At 41.3% G+C, this 18,026-nt stretch overlaps 1 protein-coding gene across 9 annotated transcripts in view; it reads left to right on the top strand.

Moving 5' to 3' along the window:
- Positions 1 to 18,026, top strand: part of arhgap23a (Rho GTPase activating protein 23a) — a 91,997-nt gene that overhangs the window by 10,544 nt on the left and 63,427 nt on the right. For 8 of the 9 annotated variants that reach the window (XM_036147785.1, XM_036147784.1, XM_036147783.1 and 5 more), the window contains exon 1: positions 8,239 to 8,567. The exons of the other annotated variant lie outside the window; for it this stretch is intronic. In XM_036147785.1, the coding sequence (XP_036003678.1) occupies positions 8,514 to 8,567 (54 nt within the window). In that variant the 5' untranslated portion in view covers positions 8,239 to 8,513. Of the gene's footprint in view, positions 1 to 8,238; positions 8,568 to 18,026 lie in introns of those variants that run through there. 9 annotated transcript variants of the gene reach the window in all.

Below are 18,026 nucleotides of genomic sequence, written 5' to 3'. Positions count from 1 at the left end.
CATGTTTGTCGTGTCTCATGGCTTCTAGCTTTAAAGGGGACTTATTATGTTTTTCTTATTGCGACTCTTCCATAAAGGTCTGATTTGTAGGGTACGCGACGAATAGTTGACAGATTATCCTACCTAAGATGTGCATCTCTACAGCTCCCCCAGAGTTACCATGGACCTCTTGGCTGTTTCCCTAATTAAAAGTAGAGTCTGCGATTTTTCTGGAAGTTTCCCCAAGTCCCTTTTTGAATAACTACGAATGTGCAAGACCATTTTACCTGCTCTTCCGCTCCTCTGGGGGATCGTGTGAAAAAGGAAAATCTCCCAAATCCACTCTGGTCTTATTTCTTTCTAGTTAGGCCCTCCTCTTCTTCTCATAAACTTGTACACTTTGCTTCTTGCGACTGTCAGCCATGTTCGAAGTATACTGGGAGAGCAGCGGAGCTACAATGAACGGCTAACACCGAAGCTAACCACTAAGCTAACCGGCTACATAAACACTAGAGGTGCACATGCGCAGCAAGAGGAAACTAGCATGGAATGAGCACGCACATTTGTGTTACGTGTGTCAGAATGATCGGCATGTGGGACAACCAATAAATGAGGTGATACTCCTGGAACTCAAGGGACAGAGGGGGTGTGAGCAGAATGAGACATGATGGCATCTGATTGGTTCTTTCCATTCGGACCGAATGACAGGATTGGTCAGAGTTTTTACAGGCCTGCAGCTCTCAAGATCTATCTAATTTTTTTAACTTCCTTTTTCTAAACTTGATAATGTATTAACTACTTTCAGGATGGAAGGACGATTTCGCCCAGTATGACAAAAAGTGTTTCTGAACAGGATTACCAACTTTAGCTTTAATACTGGCCGGTCCGTTCAGAAGGTCGACCATGTCTCGGGTTCAATGAGGGCAAAACTGTTTAAGTTTTTAGATGAACAGTGATCAATGAGATGTTCAAAGCTTGGGAGGTTTTAGCTTAAAAAACATCTCCCTGACCTGTTTGCCGTGTTCCTCAGTTTTCATGATGCTGTTTGTTCTCTGATGTTCTCCAATGAACCTCTGAGGCTGAATTCATAGTGAGATTAAATAACACAATAAGAGACTCTGTTTACTCATAGGATGGAAAAAGATGGATTATTTCCATGGGTATCAGAATAAAGAGGCTATCTTACCGCTTCCACTTCACAATTATCCTCTCTTATGTGTTGTTCTTTCATATAAATCACATCAAAACGTTTGTGCTTTTATTGAAAAAAGGTCCGAATGGTGAACCGATAGTGTACAGAGCTCTGTATGTTTGACTATAAAATGTTTACTTTACTGTCTGTGATCCTGAGAGTTCAGTCAGAAGGCTTTTCTTCCTGTCTGAGCTCGTGTGGTCAGCTGTTTCCCTCCTCTCGTGCCAGTTGTCCAACGAGACAAAGAAGGCTCCTCTTTCACACAGGGAGGCAGAGGGAGGGGAGGGGAGGGGGGGGGGGGTTTACAGCTCCGACTAATCCACACACAAGGTCGGCCGGCCACCGCTCCCACCGCCATAACCTTCTCAGGAGCCTCCATGTCATCAGCCAGCCACAGAATTTCTGACATACCTTCGTCTCGGTCCCGTCTGAGCTTCTCGTAAACACGTCAGTATCCGCGGACATGTTCCCCCTCTTCCCCTAAAAGCCTTATCTTTGGACTCGCCTCACCTTCTGAGGCCCGGATATCTCTAACCACCTTCTGGTTACCTCCGAGACGCCAGGCCGCTTCCTGTATCAGGACAGAAAGGTGGAGAACACGATACCGCAGCTTGGCAGAGGTTTCACATTGTGTCCCTTTTTCTCCCTTCTTCTTATTGCTCGAGGAAAATCTTCAACACAAATGCTGCCGTATCAAGCAGGAGGGATAGTGTGGCCCGCCTAACAGAGAGCTAAGTGTTTGGGGGGGGGGTTCCACAGAGGCTTAAAGGGTGGGAAGGTAACAAAGATGTGGCAGCTACACTCCCCAGACATTTACCGAAAGAGGACAAACTTAATAACGTGAAGGAAGTGGAGTGAAACAGAGGAGATGTGAACAAATGAGGGCCCAGAAGCCTTGCAATGGAGAAAGAGAGAGAGAGAGAGAGAGAGAGAGAGAAGGGGGGGGGTGTCAGGATGGAGTAAATGGAGTGATCACAATTAATCGCTTCATATTAGCTCACAAGATCTGTGAAGTGGCCTAGAATAATACGAGGGATGCCCACCAACCGGTAACCCCTCCTGTATCTCAGCCAGGCCAGGAGACAAGGGGGGGTGAGGGGGGGGGGGGGGGGCGCGTCTTGGTGGGTTGAGAAAGTAAGGCGACGGTTGTTTATGAGCTTGTCCTACAAAGCGCCAGGGTGTGTTACGTAATGAGCGTAGGGAGGCACATCACAGACTCTGGATGCTTCCTGCTCATCCCCAGCCGGCTGGCCCTGCAGGGGGAAAAGGATCGGGTCGCGTCGCCTCGCATCACCGTCATTAGACCGAGGGGGGGGGGGGGGGGGGTATGACTCTGTAAATCACAGGGGCAAACCCAACACCCTGAGGCTGTGTGTCAGAGAGGAAGGCCTGACCCAGAGACAGCAGCAAAGCGAGCAGTCTAAAGCGATATGTTGCATACAGACGGCACCGTGCACAGTCCAAACCGAAGAAGAACCTTGAAAGACAGCAAGAAAACACGTAGATTATAGCATTAAAAGGTCACAAGAAGGGTTGGAGGCAAACTATGAAGAAAAAGGGATGACTCAAGACTTTTTCACTGTAAAATAAATCATGACACACATCTTTTGGTTTAGATAATTTAGCACTTGAAGAAAAGTGCTCTCCCGACCCGCCATATGAAGTGCATGAATCTCCATCCTCCACCTTCCCTCTCAGCTGACCAGCATCCATCAATAATATAAAAGGCCCATTTTGCTCCCCTTTGCAGGCAAATTCCTGTGTAGAAAGAGTCTGCGTCTGCATCCAGTTAAGTAGACAATCCTCAAAACTGAAGGTTTGAGAAAGAGCACAAAACGAAGGTACAGGCTGATTTATCTCCAGGAGTATAAAAAACCTGCGGAGTCGGACTCCGAACAGAGAGGATGTAAGACGTGTGACATCCCTCACACTCTGTGAAACCTCAGCGAAAACCCAGCATTGTGATCTCTCTCTGTATCTGTAGCTCCTTCTTAAGCCCAGGATGCTAGGCTGTTACTGTGGCCTCGAATCCAGACCACATGAGATCTTTGGCAGGACTGTCATTATGAATACTTTTGCAAAGTCCAGGGGGTTGTATTAGGATTTTATGTGATAGACTAAACATGAGGAATCTCATGATTGTGAAGTAGAAGGTAGTTACCTTTTTTGTTGTTACAAGTTCAATCTGAAAAGTTCATTTGTATTCAGCTCCCCTGTCATTTTATAACCTCTTGATACCGCAGTTATTGCTCCAAATCTTTAGGTGTCTTTCTCTACTGTCTTTTGCACTAATTCTTTTTTGTCCATTCATCTTATCAAAAATGATTCTTGCTCATTCGGATTGGATGGAAAGCATCTGTGAATATCTATTGTTAGGTTGCGCCACATATCAGGTCTGACCTGTGCCTGGTTGGTTCTAACACGTGGTTATGCGTTGATCTAAACTGTTTATTAGTAGCTCTGGTTGAATGTTTAGAGCTTGCTGCCTTGCTCGAAGGTTAACCTTTGGCCCAACGTCAAGCCTTATACAGCCTCTAATGGGGTTTCTTCTAAAACCGCTCCTTGTTTAGCTCATATTTAACACCTCTGTCCAGCTTTGCTGCCCCTGCTGAAGAACGGCGTCCCCACAGCATGATGCTGCCAACACCATGCTGCGCTGTTGTATGGGGTGAGGTGAAGTGTCGGGTTCTCTGCGTCGCACAACCTTTTCGCATGTAGGCCAACAGGCTCAGCTTGTTTACGTCGGCGTTCTTCTCGCCACGTTCCGTCAAGGATTGAACAACTAATAGACGTCACGTTAACAGATTCTCCCACCTGAGCCGTGGATCTCTGCAGCTCCCCCAATGCAACCAAGCCCCTCTTGCCTGTTTCTCTGATTTACGCTCTTCTTGGTCGGCGACATGTTTTGGTGGGTTTCCATTTTCAGGTGACGGACTGAACGAAGGGGAAACGGTTTTGACGGTTTTAAACTCTGAGGCCAGCTGGATTCATACTGAGACGCACAGATTTAAACACACAGACGTCACTTAATTGACTAGATAGATAGATAGATAGATAGATAGATAGATAGATAGATAGATAGATAGATAGATAGATAGATAGATAGATAGATAGATAGATAGATAGATAGATAGATAGATAGATAGATAGATAGATAGATAGATAGATAGATAGATAGGCTTTTATTGATCCCACGTTGGAGAAATTCACTTGTCACATTGGCTCAATAGTCAATCAATAGTCAGAAGAAGGTGCCAAAGTAGGAAAAGGTGCATAAGTTATATACTGCGTATCTTCATATATACAGTGGATCAAAAAGAAAATGAGAAAAAAATAAGAATAAAAAGACAGAAGAAATCGGAGTAGGCAGATGATGTCATATGTACATTCACGGTTTTATATATATATATATATATATATATATATATATATATATATATATATATAATATATATATATATATAGTATATGTATGTATGTATATATAGTATATGTATGTATGTATATATAGTATATGTATGTATGTATATATAGTATATGTATGTATGTATATATATATATAGTATATGTATGTATGTATATATATATATATATATAGTATATGTATGTATATATATATATAGTATATGTATGTATGTATATATATATATATATAGTATATGTATGTATGTATATATATATATATATATAGTATATGTATGCATATATATATATATTATATGTATGTATATATATATATATATATATATATATAGTATATGTATGCATATATATATATATATAGTATATGTATGTATGTATATATATATATATAGTATATGTATGTATGTATATATAGTATATGTATGTATGTATATATATATATATATATATAGTATATGTATGTATGTATATATATATATATATATATATAGTATATGTATGTATATATATATATATAGTATATGTATGTATATATATATATGTATATATATATATATATATATATATATATATATATATATGTATGTATATGTGTATATATATGTGTATATATATATATACATATGTATTGACTAACATATGTATTGACTAATTAAGTGACGTCTGAAGACATGAAGTTGCATTTTATTTTATGTAGGGGGCATCAACGTAAAGGTTGATAAACATAAATGTACACCGCACTCCATGCTTTTGAACAGGGACCTTCTCAGGGGATTTTATGCCACAGAAGCTGACTTTTCTGGCTCTGTGAGGAGAGAGTGTGCAGACACGGGAGACATGTTGAGATGAAAGCCGAGTTGGCAGCTGCTCCTCTTGGCGTGGGAAGACCTGGGTTCCCCCCTCATGACTCCTCTCTGTTTCCCCACAGGCCGGTGTTTGAAGTGGCTCTGATACCTCTCAGGCTAATGGCAGCCACATGGGCCTCCGCAGCTTTGAGCCACAGCAGCAGATAAAGCAGCTCCATGCTGGTTTTATCTTTTCTTTTAGCTCTCGTTTACGCCCACCTCACGTGGCAGCGGGACAGCCATTGAGATTATATATAGAATGTAATGTAGTGTAAATTCTTGGCAGCTGAGTGAAGTTCCTGTTCTGGGGGTGAGTTAACTTCCTCCAATGATTCATGGATAGAATTTATTTTCAGCAAGTCTCTCATCAATTTTCCGAGAACATGGGAATAATAATTTTTTTCCCTCTTCTCTCATTGTTCACTCATTGTTCGGGCCGTTTTCTGCTCGGTCCATATGTTTATGATGAGTTACAGTTTATGGGTCGGCGGTGGGAGTCTTTGTAAAACTAAAGTTATGTCTGATACGCCCAATTTCATAACCACGCGCTTTCTTTTGCAATATATCTGAATTATGAGGACAGTGTCAGAGGATTAGTCACTCTAGTTTATTTGAAAATTAAAATTACTAGAAAATTGAAATTTAACTGAATCAAATATTGGCTGTTTTTCAAGTGTTCATTTATATTGAGTTAGGGGCTTTTAGATCAGCTACACAAAACAGGCTTCAGGAGATTATGAGGATGTTCTCTAATCCTTCAAATCAAGTGGCGCTAAAGTACAAACAAACAGCATGTTTAAAATAAAAGTATGGTAAACCGCTTTTAGCTGAAGACTTTAAATACTTTTTATAGTTCTTCTATGCAACGTGTTTCTTCACGACGCACCGCATTTAAACAGAGAAACTAAGAAACCCCTTAAAGCCAAAACACCACCAGGGGCCCTCAAGAGCACAATTATTAAGCTTACACAACTCAGGTCCAGTAAAGTAAACGGGTGTAAAAATGCAAAATTGAGCTGGTAAACATGTACATTTAAGATGTAATATGAACTGCTGAAGCTAGATAGTGACATGCACTGTATAAAAATACACAGTTTATATTGTTTTTGTCTGACTTCAAATCAGACAAGAAAACTGTAGTTAGGGTTAGAAGAATGTTTTCTATTTATTAAATACCAGAATAATGAGTTAGGGATTTTTAAAAATTGTTTCCTCCACAGTCAGAAGTTTACATACTGTAAGATCACTGTGCCTTTAAGCAATTAGAGAGAGAGCCCAGCTTTGTCAAATTCTGATTGGCTGGTTAATTCCCAATTGGAGGCACAGCTGTGAATGTATTTTCAGGCCACACTGCAGTTTGCAAATGCTGCATACGAACAATTAAAGACATGTTGTGTAGTCAGATTAAGCTAAAATTAATGTGTTTGACCACAATGACCTTTGTTGCAACGAGAGGCAAAAAGGGGGAAAGAGCATGAAGCCCTCCCCCAACAATGAAGCATGAGGGTGGTGGTATCATGTTGTGGGTCTGGGTGGTTTCTTTGGAGCAGCAGGACTGGTGAAAATAACTTTTTGTTGAACTGCTAAAGCAAGATCTCAACCAAATGGGTCTTTGAAATGAACAAGGATGCCACTAAATTAGTTATAAAGTGGCTTGAGGACAACAATGCCAATGTTTTGGAGAGGTCATCACAAAGCTCTGTTCTCAGCAGTTGAGAGGGCCTCAGATCAAATCGTGTTTAAGCGTTTCAAATAGCTTTTCATGACTAAAACAATATACAATCCTCAATTTTGGGAAGTTTAAATGAAAAGAAATATCTTTGCCAGTTTAATTTCTTATTAGAACATACTTCAAGGTGAAAAACGGTGAGAAGTAATTTAAATTTTAAGTTATTTAAAAGAAAATCACTGCATGTGTTGACCATTTTACTTAACACTGGTTCTCTGCTGTCTTTATACAAATATGTTTTAATATAACATTGTAACATGATAAACTTTTATTATTGCGATTTATTTTTTCCCAGTTGTTACTGCTACTACTAACAATAATATTAATTTACTTATTTTTGTTGATTTTTGCCCATTGACAATTTATAATTTTTGCTGTGACTTGATGCGACTGGCTACTACTAATAAAAATAATGTATTTTGACCGCATAAAGAGCGCTTCAATTTGTATAAAATCTGATTGTGAATGAACAACATGAGTGATTTAGTCAAAGCAGCTCCTGTGGTCTTTCCCGCGCTGCATACGCACGGGGTTTGGCGCAGCCAGAGGGAGCCCGCACGCTGCGGCTCTGCAGGGCGGAGCGCACAGATTTATCCAACGCACCCTCATCCAGTTTGATTCCTCTTGTGTCAAGGCAACGACTGCAAGAAGATGATGTTTCCGGAAAGATAATATCGATAAAAGCATTTTGTTAGCGCCAAGAAATATTCCAAATCCACGTAAAGGTTTTTGGAAATGTTGCTTCTGCGGTATCTGCGTCCCGCCTGCCCGACTGAGGCTAAAATTCATTCACCAGTGTTTATACAAGTGTACTGACAATAAAATAAGGTTACCAGAAATGACTTTATTAATGTTTCTTTTTGTTTACACTTTGTAGTACAGACTAAACATTCAAATCGTTTCCGCCCCTTTTGTTGAGATTTGCGCGCACTCCTTCCCATGGCTTTACTTTGAAGGTCGGCGCTCCTGGCTTCCTGCGTCCCGAGGCCGCTGCTGGCGTTTTCCAGGCAGGGATTTATTAGAAATGCACACAACTGATGCGGTCTGGCGGAAGAAGAAGAGGAGGAGGAGGAGGAGGAGGAGGAGGAGGAGGAGGAGGGAGGCAGGGCAACGCAGCGCAGTGGACGTCCCGAAAACAACGGGAACAGAGTTGGGATTTTTTTCACCCCCTCCTTTAGGAGGAAGGAAGCTGGAAAAGTGTTGAACATATAAGTTTGTGTCTGAAGCGGGGCATTGTTCAGTCCCACCGCTCCCTGCGCCGCCTCCGTTGCCGCTTGTGCTGCAAACAACAACAGAAAAAAAAACTGCGTCTCCTCGTTGCAGCAACAACACTTTCTGCCGTCCAATGAATGGAGTTGCTTTTTGCCTTGTTGGAATACCACCCTTCTCAGAGAACAACGTAAGTACTCGCTGCTGGTTTGGTGCTTTTTCTTCTTTTTTTCTTCGTCTTCTTCTTTTTCCTCGCCCCACCGCGCAGGATCGTCCGGGTTTGGACGCGGCAGAGCGCGGCGCGGCGCAGCGCTCCGCCGTGGTTCGGTCAGAGAGCGTGATTTCCTAAGAGGCTTAACTAACTCCAGTTTACTCAGTCGCTGTGTACACACACCCATCGACGGGCTCCACAGAAAACATGTGTTTTATTTATTTATTTGTTTGTTTGCCTCCCAGCAGCTTTTGATCCACTGCTGGTCCGGGGAGAGAGGTTTCCCACCCGGGTTGGGTCGGCCTTTTGTCTCCCTCTGCATTTGGAGGCAGGCGGGACGTCCCGAACAGGGATGCTGCAAGGCGTCTGTCCCCGCGTCTCGGTTTTTTTAACATTACATAACATCCGCGTTTACTGTCGGGAACTTCATTTATGCGAGTAATTAAATAACCGAATCAAATAAATCCGCAGCGCATGACATGCAGCTGCAAAACAGAGAACGCACGCCATGAGCATCATAAGACCCACGCAACTCATTCAGAGATAAAAACACGTTTAGTGCTTTTACGCTTTAAAATGATAATGAATGCAGATGTGCATCACCACAGAGGAGTGATGCACGGATCAGAGTTTTCTGGACCGGTTCCAATGTACGATTTTTTTAAAAGCTTAATTCAATTCAAAACTACCTTATTAATCCCAAAGGGAAATTAGTCACCGGATCTTTCTCTTTAAAGAAGTGTACGATTTTTTTTTTTAAAGCTTAATTCAATTCAAAACTACCTTATTAATCCCAAAGGGAAATTAGTCACCGGATCTTTCTCTTTAAAGAAGTAGCCTTAAAAGCACTTAAAATATACTATTCCTATATAAATTAAACTTTTTATTGTTCATAATGAAACAGAATGACAACCCCGTAAATGACACACCGCCTCCCTCTTGTACCTGTCAGGTCAGATTACAACTTTAACCTGAAAAATTAACCAAAACTAGTTCAGTTTAGTTTGATTTATGTGAGAAGTTGGATTTCACCCAGACTCGAATTAGAAAGTGAGGCCTGTGGGGTTTGCTGATTGTTGCGATGCCAACTAGGCTACTACTAGTAAATCAAGCTGATAATAATCTGCTTATCTCCATTTTAACCAATCCAATACCAAATTGACATGTTAACAAGTAGAGACCTTACAGTGCTGTGTCACTTAAACACTTTGAAGTGCTGATTAGAAGCTCATACCTGAAACTTTACCAGTGTTTTGTCATGGCCATATTGAATATTGAACTCGTGGAGACCCCTAGCGTGTAATTTAAACTGTTGGTGTTTTTGATGTTTTTTTCCAGGTCATCCGAGTACAAATAGATAATAAGAAATTCCTCAACACTTATCCAATATGGCGGCCGATACCAGCGCTAATACTTAGCAAGAAATGTCGTAGTAAATTATTCGTACTTCTGTCTCTTGGCACATACAACTTTATAATATTGAATTGTGAAAATGTACCTTCTGTGTTTTAAATCTTAAAATGTCATCAGCATGTCTTACTAACTTACTAACTAGCTAGCCTGGTCACCTACTTGTAGCATGATGGTTAGCAAAATTCTGTTGGTTTTCCCACTTGCAACTTGAACTGGGTTAAATTTGACAGGATTTAACTTAATAATTTCACATTATTCAGGTTTTGGACAAAATACTTGTTTTGTTTAAATACGCCTCATCTGAAAATGTTCTATATCTGTTTCATAAACCCTCTAAGCTAAAAAGTGGGCGTTGAAGTGCACCTTTGAAAAAGATTTAGATCAAATATTATATATTTTTTAAGTGTTAAAACTAACCCTTTCTAGAAAGAGTTACCAGCACCGGACTTCAGGAATGTTTATATGATCTCTGGGTCATTGTAAAGCTATGCGCTAATATGTCAGTCTGGCCTGTGATGTGCTTGTTGAAGGTGACACGGGGTTTAGTCTCCTGGTCAGATGGTGGTTATATGCAAGCTCCTGCTGAAAGTAAATGTGTGAAGCAGATGCAGAGATGATTTCCCTCATGTCCTCTGCTGTCTAGGTCTGTTGAGCTGTGTGTGTGTGCGCGTGTTTAACCGGGTAAAGGAAGTTATATTTACAGCTTTCTGCCTGTGTGTTTGCACAGTTTTGCTGTAATTAGGATCCTGTCTGTTTTGCTTTCTGTTTTCACCGAGCACCTTCTCTTTATCTGTTGTTGCAAAGTTCGTCCCCTCCAGCAAAGACCAACACTTCCTCCTCTGCGGTCGCGCTTTCATTGAACCCACTCTGTGGGTGCTCTGATTGAGCTGCTCCTTCAAACGCGCCCGGATTCACTTTTATCTCCTCAACTTTGCCCGTCGCGTAAAGATGAAATGCTTTGCAGGGAACTGAAGCCACGTGTTTAAACACAAAACTGTTGTCAATTAACAGGAACTTTTAAAACTCTCCTTCAAAGTGTCTAATTGCCTCCATTATAGTCTTTAAGCATTTTCACGCTTTTATCGTTTCTATACTTTATTCAATTTTATTTACTTATTTATGGCATCTGGCTGCATAACAAATAAGAATGCTTCCATTTCATGCAAGACTGTGACTTAAGCACTCTTTTAGGAGGAGTGAATGCTGCTTGTCAAGACTGGGTTTCCTTAGATAGGAAACTATTTGGCCAATCTGTCTGGAGAATTTGATTGAATTTGACTTTATAAAGTGCTTTGAGATGACATGTTGTGACTTGGCGCTAAATAAATAAAATTGAATTAAATTGAGTTGAATTAAAACGTTTGCCTTACATTTTTCAAGCATTTTTTTATATCAGAGAAAGATAATCGGAGTCAATAGTAAAATAACTTCAAATTATGATTCAACTTGCTAAAGGAAAAAAAGCTATCTAAACCCACCTGGCCTTGTGTGCAAATATAATAACTCCCTTGCTAATTCATGAATTAACTATGATTAATCACCTTTACTTTCAATCAGTTTCACTAGCCACTCCCAGGCCTGATGACCGATGCACCTGTGGAATAAAAAACAAATAAATCACCTAAATATAGCCTGTCTGACAATAGAAAGCAGTCAGCTCGTGTCTAGATCATACAACACTTAAGAACAGATGAGAAAAACAAATATTGACATCTCCCAGTCTGGAAAGCATTACAGAAGGCCATGGGATTCTCGTAAACCACAGTGAGAGTGATTATCTACAAATGGAAAAACTTAGAACGGTGTCAACCATCCAAGGAGTGGAGGGCCTTTCAGAGCTGCGCCATGTTTGCATCGACAACTCATCCAGGAGGTTGCAGAAGAAGCCAGGGTGGAACCAAAACCACTACAGACTTCACTTATCTCAGCTGAGGTCAGCTTTCAGGATTCAAGAAAAGATTTGATTAGAAAAGATTCTGATGATCTCTAAGAACTGGAACTGGGTACGTCCTGATTTATCTAGACTAAAACTTACAGAGCATTTCAGAAAGAAGCGCTCCACACTTACAGTCAAGCACGGTGGTGGTAGAGTCATGGTTTGGGGTTTCTGTGCCGCTTCAGGATCTGGACAATTTTGCCACAACAGAGAGAACCATGAACTCTGCTCCGTGTCAGAAAAAATGTCTGACCATCAGAACAAAATGAAGTGTTTTGTGTGGCCTTGTGTGAAATTCTGACATGTGAGAATTAAAGAAAAACAGCAAAAATAGGAGGCTATCTATCTGTTAGGGGGACCACATACTTTTTTTCAGCAGCACTGTAGATAAAGTGTAAGAAAGCAGGAGACATGCAGAACAACTTAACAACCCCCTGCGTATTTGTTGGTTCTAATGAGGTGCAGAGGGAGTCCGGCTTTAGGGTGTTGGCTCTGCCCACCCAAACCTGTGGAGGAAGGGAGAAAAGTATCTGAAGAGAGCTGATCTGATGCTCTCCTCTGGGACCTGTGTAACGTTGTTACTGCTTCTGCTCTAATGTAGCAGGGCGGCGCTTTATGGGGGGAAATCAATAGAGGCAGAGGGCAGGGTGAGCGGTGCATCTGATGTCCAGTGCTGCATTGTGTCACGTGACGCCTTCAGTGCATCCATGACGGGAAACGCGAGACTGTTTTTATCAACGTTATGGCCTCAGACAAACGTATCGTCCCCCGTCTCGGCATCAGACGTTTTGCAGACCTGTTTAAATCTTTAAATCGTGCCCTGATGCTGTTTTTACGCCCCTCCTGTTGATCTGTGAACAGATCCTGAGCCTCTAATGGCTTTCCAGGGATTCGTGGGATCCGTCAAAGCCCAAAAATCTTGCAGCCACCCCTATAAACCGATCGCTGTGCGGACGTTGCAGCAGGCGTCATGCTGCAGACAGTTCAGCAGGTCTGGGATCAGTTCCTTCCATCCATCCGTCCTTGCACTGCAAAAATGGATCTAAGAATAAGTAAAATATTCTTAAAGTTAGAGTATTTGTCTGTGATTTGAGCAGGTAAATACAATTATCTGCCAATGGAATGAGTATTTCAACCCCTAAAATAAGATAATTAGACATCCTGCACTTGAAATAAGATGATGGAGATGAGTTGTTCCTATTTGATGGGCAAACATCTTATTCCACTGGCAAATAATCCTATTTACCTGCTCAAATCAAGGAGAAATAGACTAATTTTAAGAACATTTTACTTATTTTAAGTTCCGCTTTTGCAGTGTGTTCATTAATGATTTCATGGCAGGCTGTAGGAGTGTATTTAAAGAATTAAATAAACACTTAACTAAATTATTATTTTAATAAATAAGGCATTACATTTTTATGTTATTCCCACATATAATTATTTAATACGTATTTTATGATTTTATGAAATCCTCACACACCCCTAAACATTTCTAAGTCAGTTGACCCTTATGGAAAATAGGATCGAACAAGAAGAAACGACGAGCAACCTCCTGCTGACAGATGTTCTCTATTTGGGCCGCACAACCACATTTCCTTCCAGCAGACTTTGAGTAGATTGTAGAAAGCCGCTTTGCATCGCTAGCTGCTGAAGGGGTTTACCAAACATCCACGAGGCAAGCGGAAATTCAACTTTCTTTCACGTTAATGGCTTTTTATTTTACCAATGCCGCGATGGCAGACGTTCCTTAAAGCAAGTCAAGAACTTTCTTTCTCTGAATTTTCCCAAAACCTCACACCCGAAAAATGACAGGTATGTGGAAACACACGCCGCGCTAAGGAGGGCGGAGCCTGGAAGTGACGTGTGCTACAGAGTGCTGCACTTCCATCACTTAGCACCATTAAAACCCATCTTGCTCCATCCTTCCCGTGTAAAGACCACACCAATCAGACGCAGCCATTATCATCATCTCGCACTGTGTGTGTGTGTGTCGATAACGGCGTGCCAAACTCCAGCGCTCAGAGGCTCGTAGCTGCACGTAGAGCTTGTAACCTTGATGCAGGTGCAGGCGAACAGACGCGCGCGTTCACACGGGGACGGTTTCCGAGCGAATTTCCGCTCTGCGCAGAGTTTTTACTGTTTGGCCTTCTCTCCGTGTGTTTGCATGGGGAAGTCCTTGATGCTGTCCAAACACGGGGCTGCCAGTATATAGGTGGGCGAAGGACATCAGTCATCGCTGACCTTGTTTACTGTGGGAAGAGGAGAGCAGCTGCTGGAGCGCGGCTCTGCAAGCAGGCGCTGTGTTTCTCTAGTTAATGGGATCTTTATTGATCTCCGCTGAGTCGGGCAGCATACTCAGAAAGAGCCCTAAACTAAAAAACAAAAAAAAAGAAATTTGGTAAAATTTACTTTTCAAGTGCTACTTATTAGCTACATCTGGGTTTCCTACAGTTTGTAATTTGAAGTACTTTCCAGACGTGGTCCAAGTTGTTGCGTCATAAGGCGTCGTTCCTTGATTTGTTGCCTAAATGTTTCTATTTATATAAAGGTTGCACGTCCATCATTTCACATGGATATCAGCCATGAGCTCATGATGACCTTTTGTGTTTTCATAAAAAAAAAGTGGTTCCAAAGCCTAACAAAAGGGAAAGTATGGCACTTAGAAGTGATAAATCTGCAGCTCCGTCTATATCCTGATATCCTGGTGATTTTAATGTGGCGTCTCGCTGGCAGGCGCTGGGAACGGGTTACGGTGTGGAACAAAAGCCTCTCTCAGAAACACATTAGAGCTAATCAGATTCAGCCCGTTGAGGGTTCTGGCGTGTGTTAACGCCTCTCTGTTCCTGTAAAACCCCGGGAGGGTCTCGGTGTGCGTGGAATCTGCTGAGGAAACTTGTGCGGATTATGTACAATGCACGATTCCCTGCGTATCGGAGGCTTGGAGCGCAGGTTGCGTCTTGTTCAAAAATGCAGACCTGAACTCGCGCTGTATGTTTTTCGCTGGATTGGCTTGAAGGCAGCAATTGCTGGAATCAGAGTTAAGGGTGAAAGGTTAAGACCTCCCCACACACACCCCCCCACTTGTCGCACACTTGGCCTTCAGTGAAGCAGCTAAGGAGGCAGGAGGGGACGCTTGTCACTGTGGGCGGCAGGGGCCACAGAGGTCAACCAGGGACTGTTGTTTGCCCAATTTGCATTGAGACGATCTGATTCTGCTCGTTGTTTTGTCTCCCACGCGGCCAGACATCGATTCACCCTTAAATCGTAGTGAAAGGGGCACATTTCTAACGTGATTTTGCAACAACATAAACGGTTGGACATGACGCTCTATAGGTCCTGCTCTTATCACGAGTGAAGATTGTTTTCTTCTTGTAAAGAAAAAGTGGGGATTACACAGGAGTGCAACTGAGAATGGGGAAAAGAAATCCTAAAAAAAAAAAAAAAAAATCAGTTTTCAGTTAAAGATCTCAGAATGAGTGACAAATGTATGGAAGAGTTGGTTAAAAAAAAGGACAATTTCAAATTTCCACAAAGAGGACATAATAAAGGGATCAGGTTCAAAGCTTATATGCCACAACACTGCGTAGACAGTGTCACAGAGACTAAACACACTCCTTTGCTATGCAACGTGGCCTTTTGATTTACGGTTTACGCACATGAACATGGTCTCTGGGAACACAAACAACGCAGGTCTTAGGTCTTGAAGCCTGTGTCCAAACAGTCACAGATTATACACAAAACTGGCGTCCATGAGTCCCGACTTATACTGCCTTGCAAAAGTATTCATGTTCCTTAAGCCTTTTTTTATAACCAAAAGCTATTTAAACCATATGAAAATTGAAAATTACAGTTATTCTAATGTTTGTTTAGGACATTTGTGTTTTTATCTTCATACACAGACAGAAATAGGAAGAGAAAGAACCTTGGAAATCTGTTTCATATACTCATGACAACCAGTTAGAAGTAATGTTTTCTGCTAACGATATTTAGAAAAATCAAAAGTTAAATTGGATTTCTGGGATGAATTGTTTTGATGAATCCATAGTCAGTGTCAGCTAAAACAGAAGACAATTTAAACAGTCACTGAATTTAGTAGAAAAGTTTGAGTAAACTTTGCACAGAATATCGTTGCTTCTTCTTGGCATTAGTTCAAGAGGTATCGTAAGGAACCACTATAGTAAATATTTGCTTCTACGTTTGTTCTCTACGTCAGCACTACATTGGGGGACGCTTGTTTAAGTCAAGGTTAAAGGCAAAATGGCCCTGCTATGGGGCTTCTCGCTACTTCTTCTAAGCATATCATCTGGGCAGGACTTTTTTTCCAGCAGCGTCCGACATGTGGCGGATTTGGATGGCCGTGGAAATGTATGTTGGAAAAGCGGAAATGTCATTTCCCTTTATGTTTATTTATTTTTTTATCCGTAGTGTGATCTCCTATCTCTCTTGCCATGCTGGATATTTTGCTTGAGCCAACGAAAACAAGGTCGTCAGAACGACTGGCCGACTGTGGGGTGTAACTCACCAGCTTTATCACGATACGATGTTAAATTGATTTATTTGGGTGACGATACGATATTTGCCAATATCACAAAGTCTGATACGATTTCTGATTGATGCGATCGATATGATGTGATATCTGCCTATCTAACACTATTATTTACATTGATATAAAAAAAAAACAAATATGACTTGACCATTTTATTTGTAAGCAGACATTTAAATCAAAAACATTATTCTAATTTTATAACAATAATAATAATAATAATAATATTACAATAATAATTTTATAACAGCGTTTATGTTTCGGCAGGAAACATAAACGCTGGTTTCTACTTTAATGTACATAAGCAGATGTATGAGAATAGGGATGTTCCCCCAGGCCTGAAACTGGTGTGGAGTTGAGAAAGAGGCTGGTTTGCAAGGTGATTGCTTGAGCTAAATGTCCAACTTGGATAAACAAAGGTTGCATGAACTGTCCATGATGAGAAAGTATGAAGCGACTGTGGAGAGGAAAAACTCCTCTTTGGGAAGAAATCTCTGGCAGAACCAGGCTCAATATAGCGGTCTTCTGCCGGACCGTTTTTTTTTTTTTTTAAAGTGACGAGGAATTCCATGAGAGTCCAGAAGGAATTACACTCTAGAAGTAAACAGAGTTTCTTCAGTTGAATTTCCGCTTTTAGCTTCATTAATAATAATAATAATAATAATAATAATAATAATAATAATAATAGACAATTTTAGTCTCATGCCAAATAAAGGTGCAACATAAAAATTACGATATGGATCAATATTTTCTTTTTGCATTGATGTAATTGGATCGTTAATCATTTAATCGATATATCAATGTGGATCGATGTGTCGTTACACCCCAACATCATGACGTATAACAAACTTCGCTCGCCGTCGGTCTCACACAGCTGTTGAACTAAGACACCGTATTCACCCAGTTCCACTCTGGTGGTACCGAGCCGGCGGACATGCCACCTGCGTTCACTTGTTTTCCCCATTTCTTCAGCGATCACCAATAACAACAAGGGATCTTCCTCCTCTTCCACTTCAAACATTTTGTTCTCATCTTCCTCCTCCATCAATTCGAAAACTGTCTTCTCTTCCGTTGTGGTACCGTTAAGCTGTCTGTCAGACTTCCACAGTCTTGGTCGCGGATATGACGTACTATGTTAAGGTGGTCCAGACACTCTGGGACTTCGGCAGCTGAGTTTGAATACTATCAGTAACGGTCAGAGCAGAGATGAACTTTGTACTTGTTCTCACCACCGCTCGGTTCCCACGGCATATTTAACAGCCTTAAAGTCCGAGACGAACGCCGCGCGAGAAGAGAAATTTGTTATCTCTCCCAGGGTCGAAGGAACAAAATGACATACTTCTGTTCTTGCAGCCCTGGCTTGGGAGTCCTCGAATAAAATATCTAATTTATTTTATTTTTTTTTGCAGACTATGCACAGACCATGTTTCATGTCCAAAACAGCAGATGTTGTTGTTTTTCAATAAAACTTCGTTGTTGGTCTTGTAGCCTGATAGCCTTCTCACTGTCACAGGTCTGCATTTGCATTGGACCCACAGCAGCAAGA

The sequence above is a fragment of the Fundulus heteroclitus genome, chromosome 16, assembly GCF_011125445.2.
Source record: "Fundulus heteroclitus isolate FHET01 chromosome 16, MU-UCD_Fhet_4.1, whole genome shotgun sequence".
Taxonomy (NCBI): Eukaryota; Metazoa; Chordata; class Actinopteri; order Cyprinodontiformes; family Fundulidae; genus Fundulus; species Fundulus heteroclitus.
Note: the sequence above shows the minus strand (reverse complement) of the source record. Positions and strands in the feature narration are given on the sequence as shown.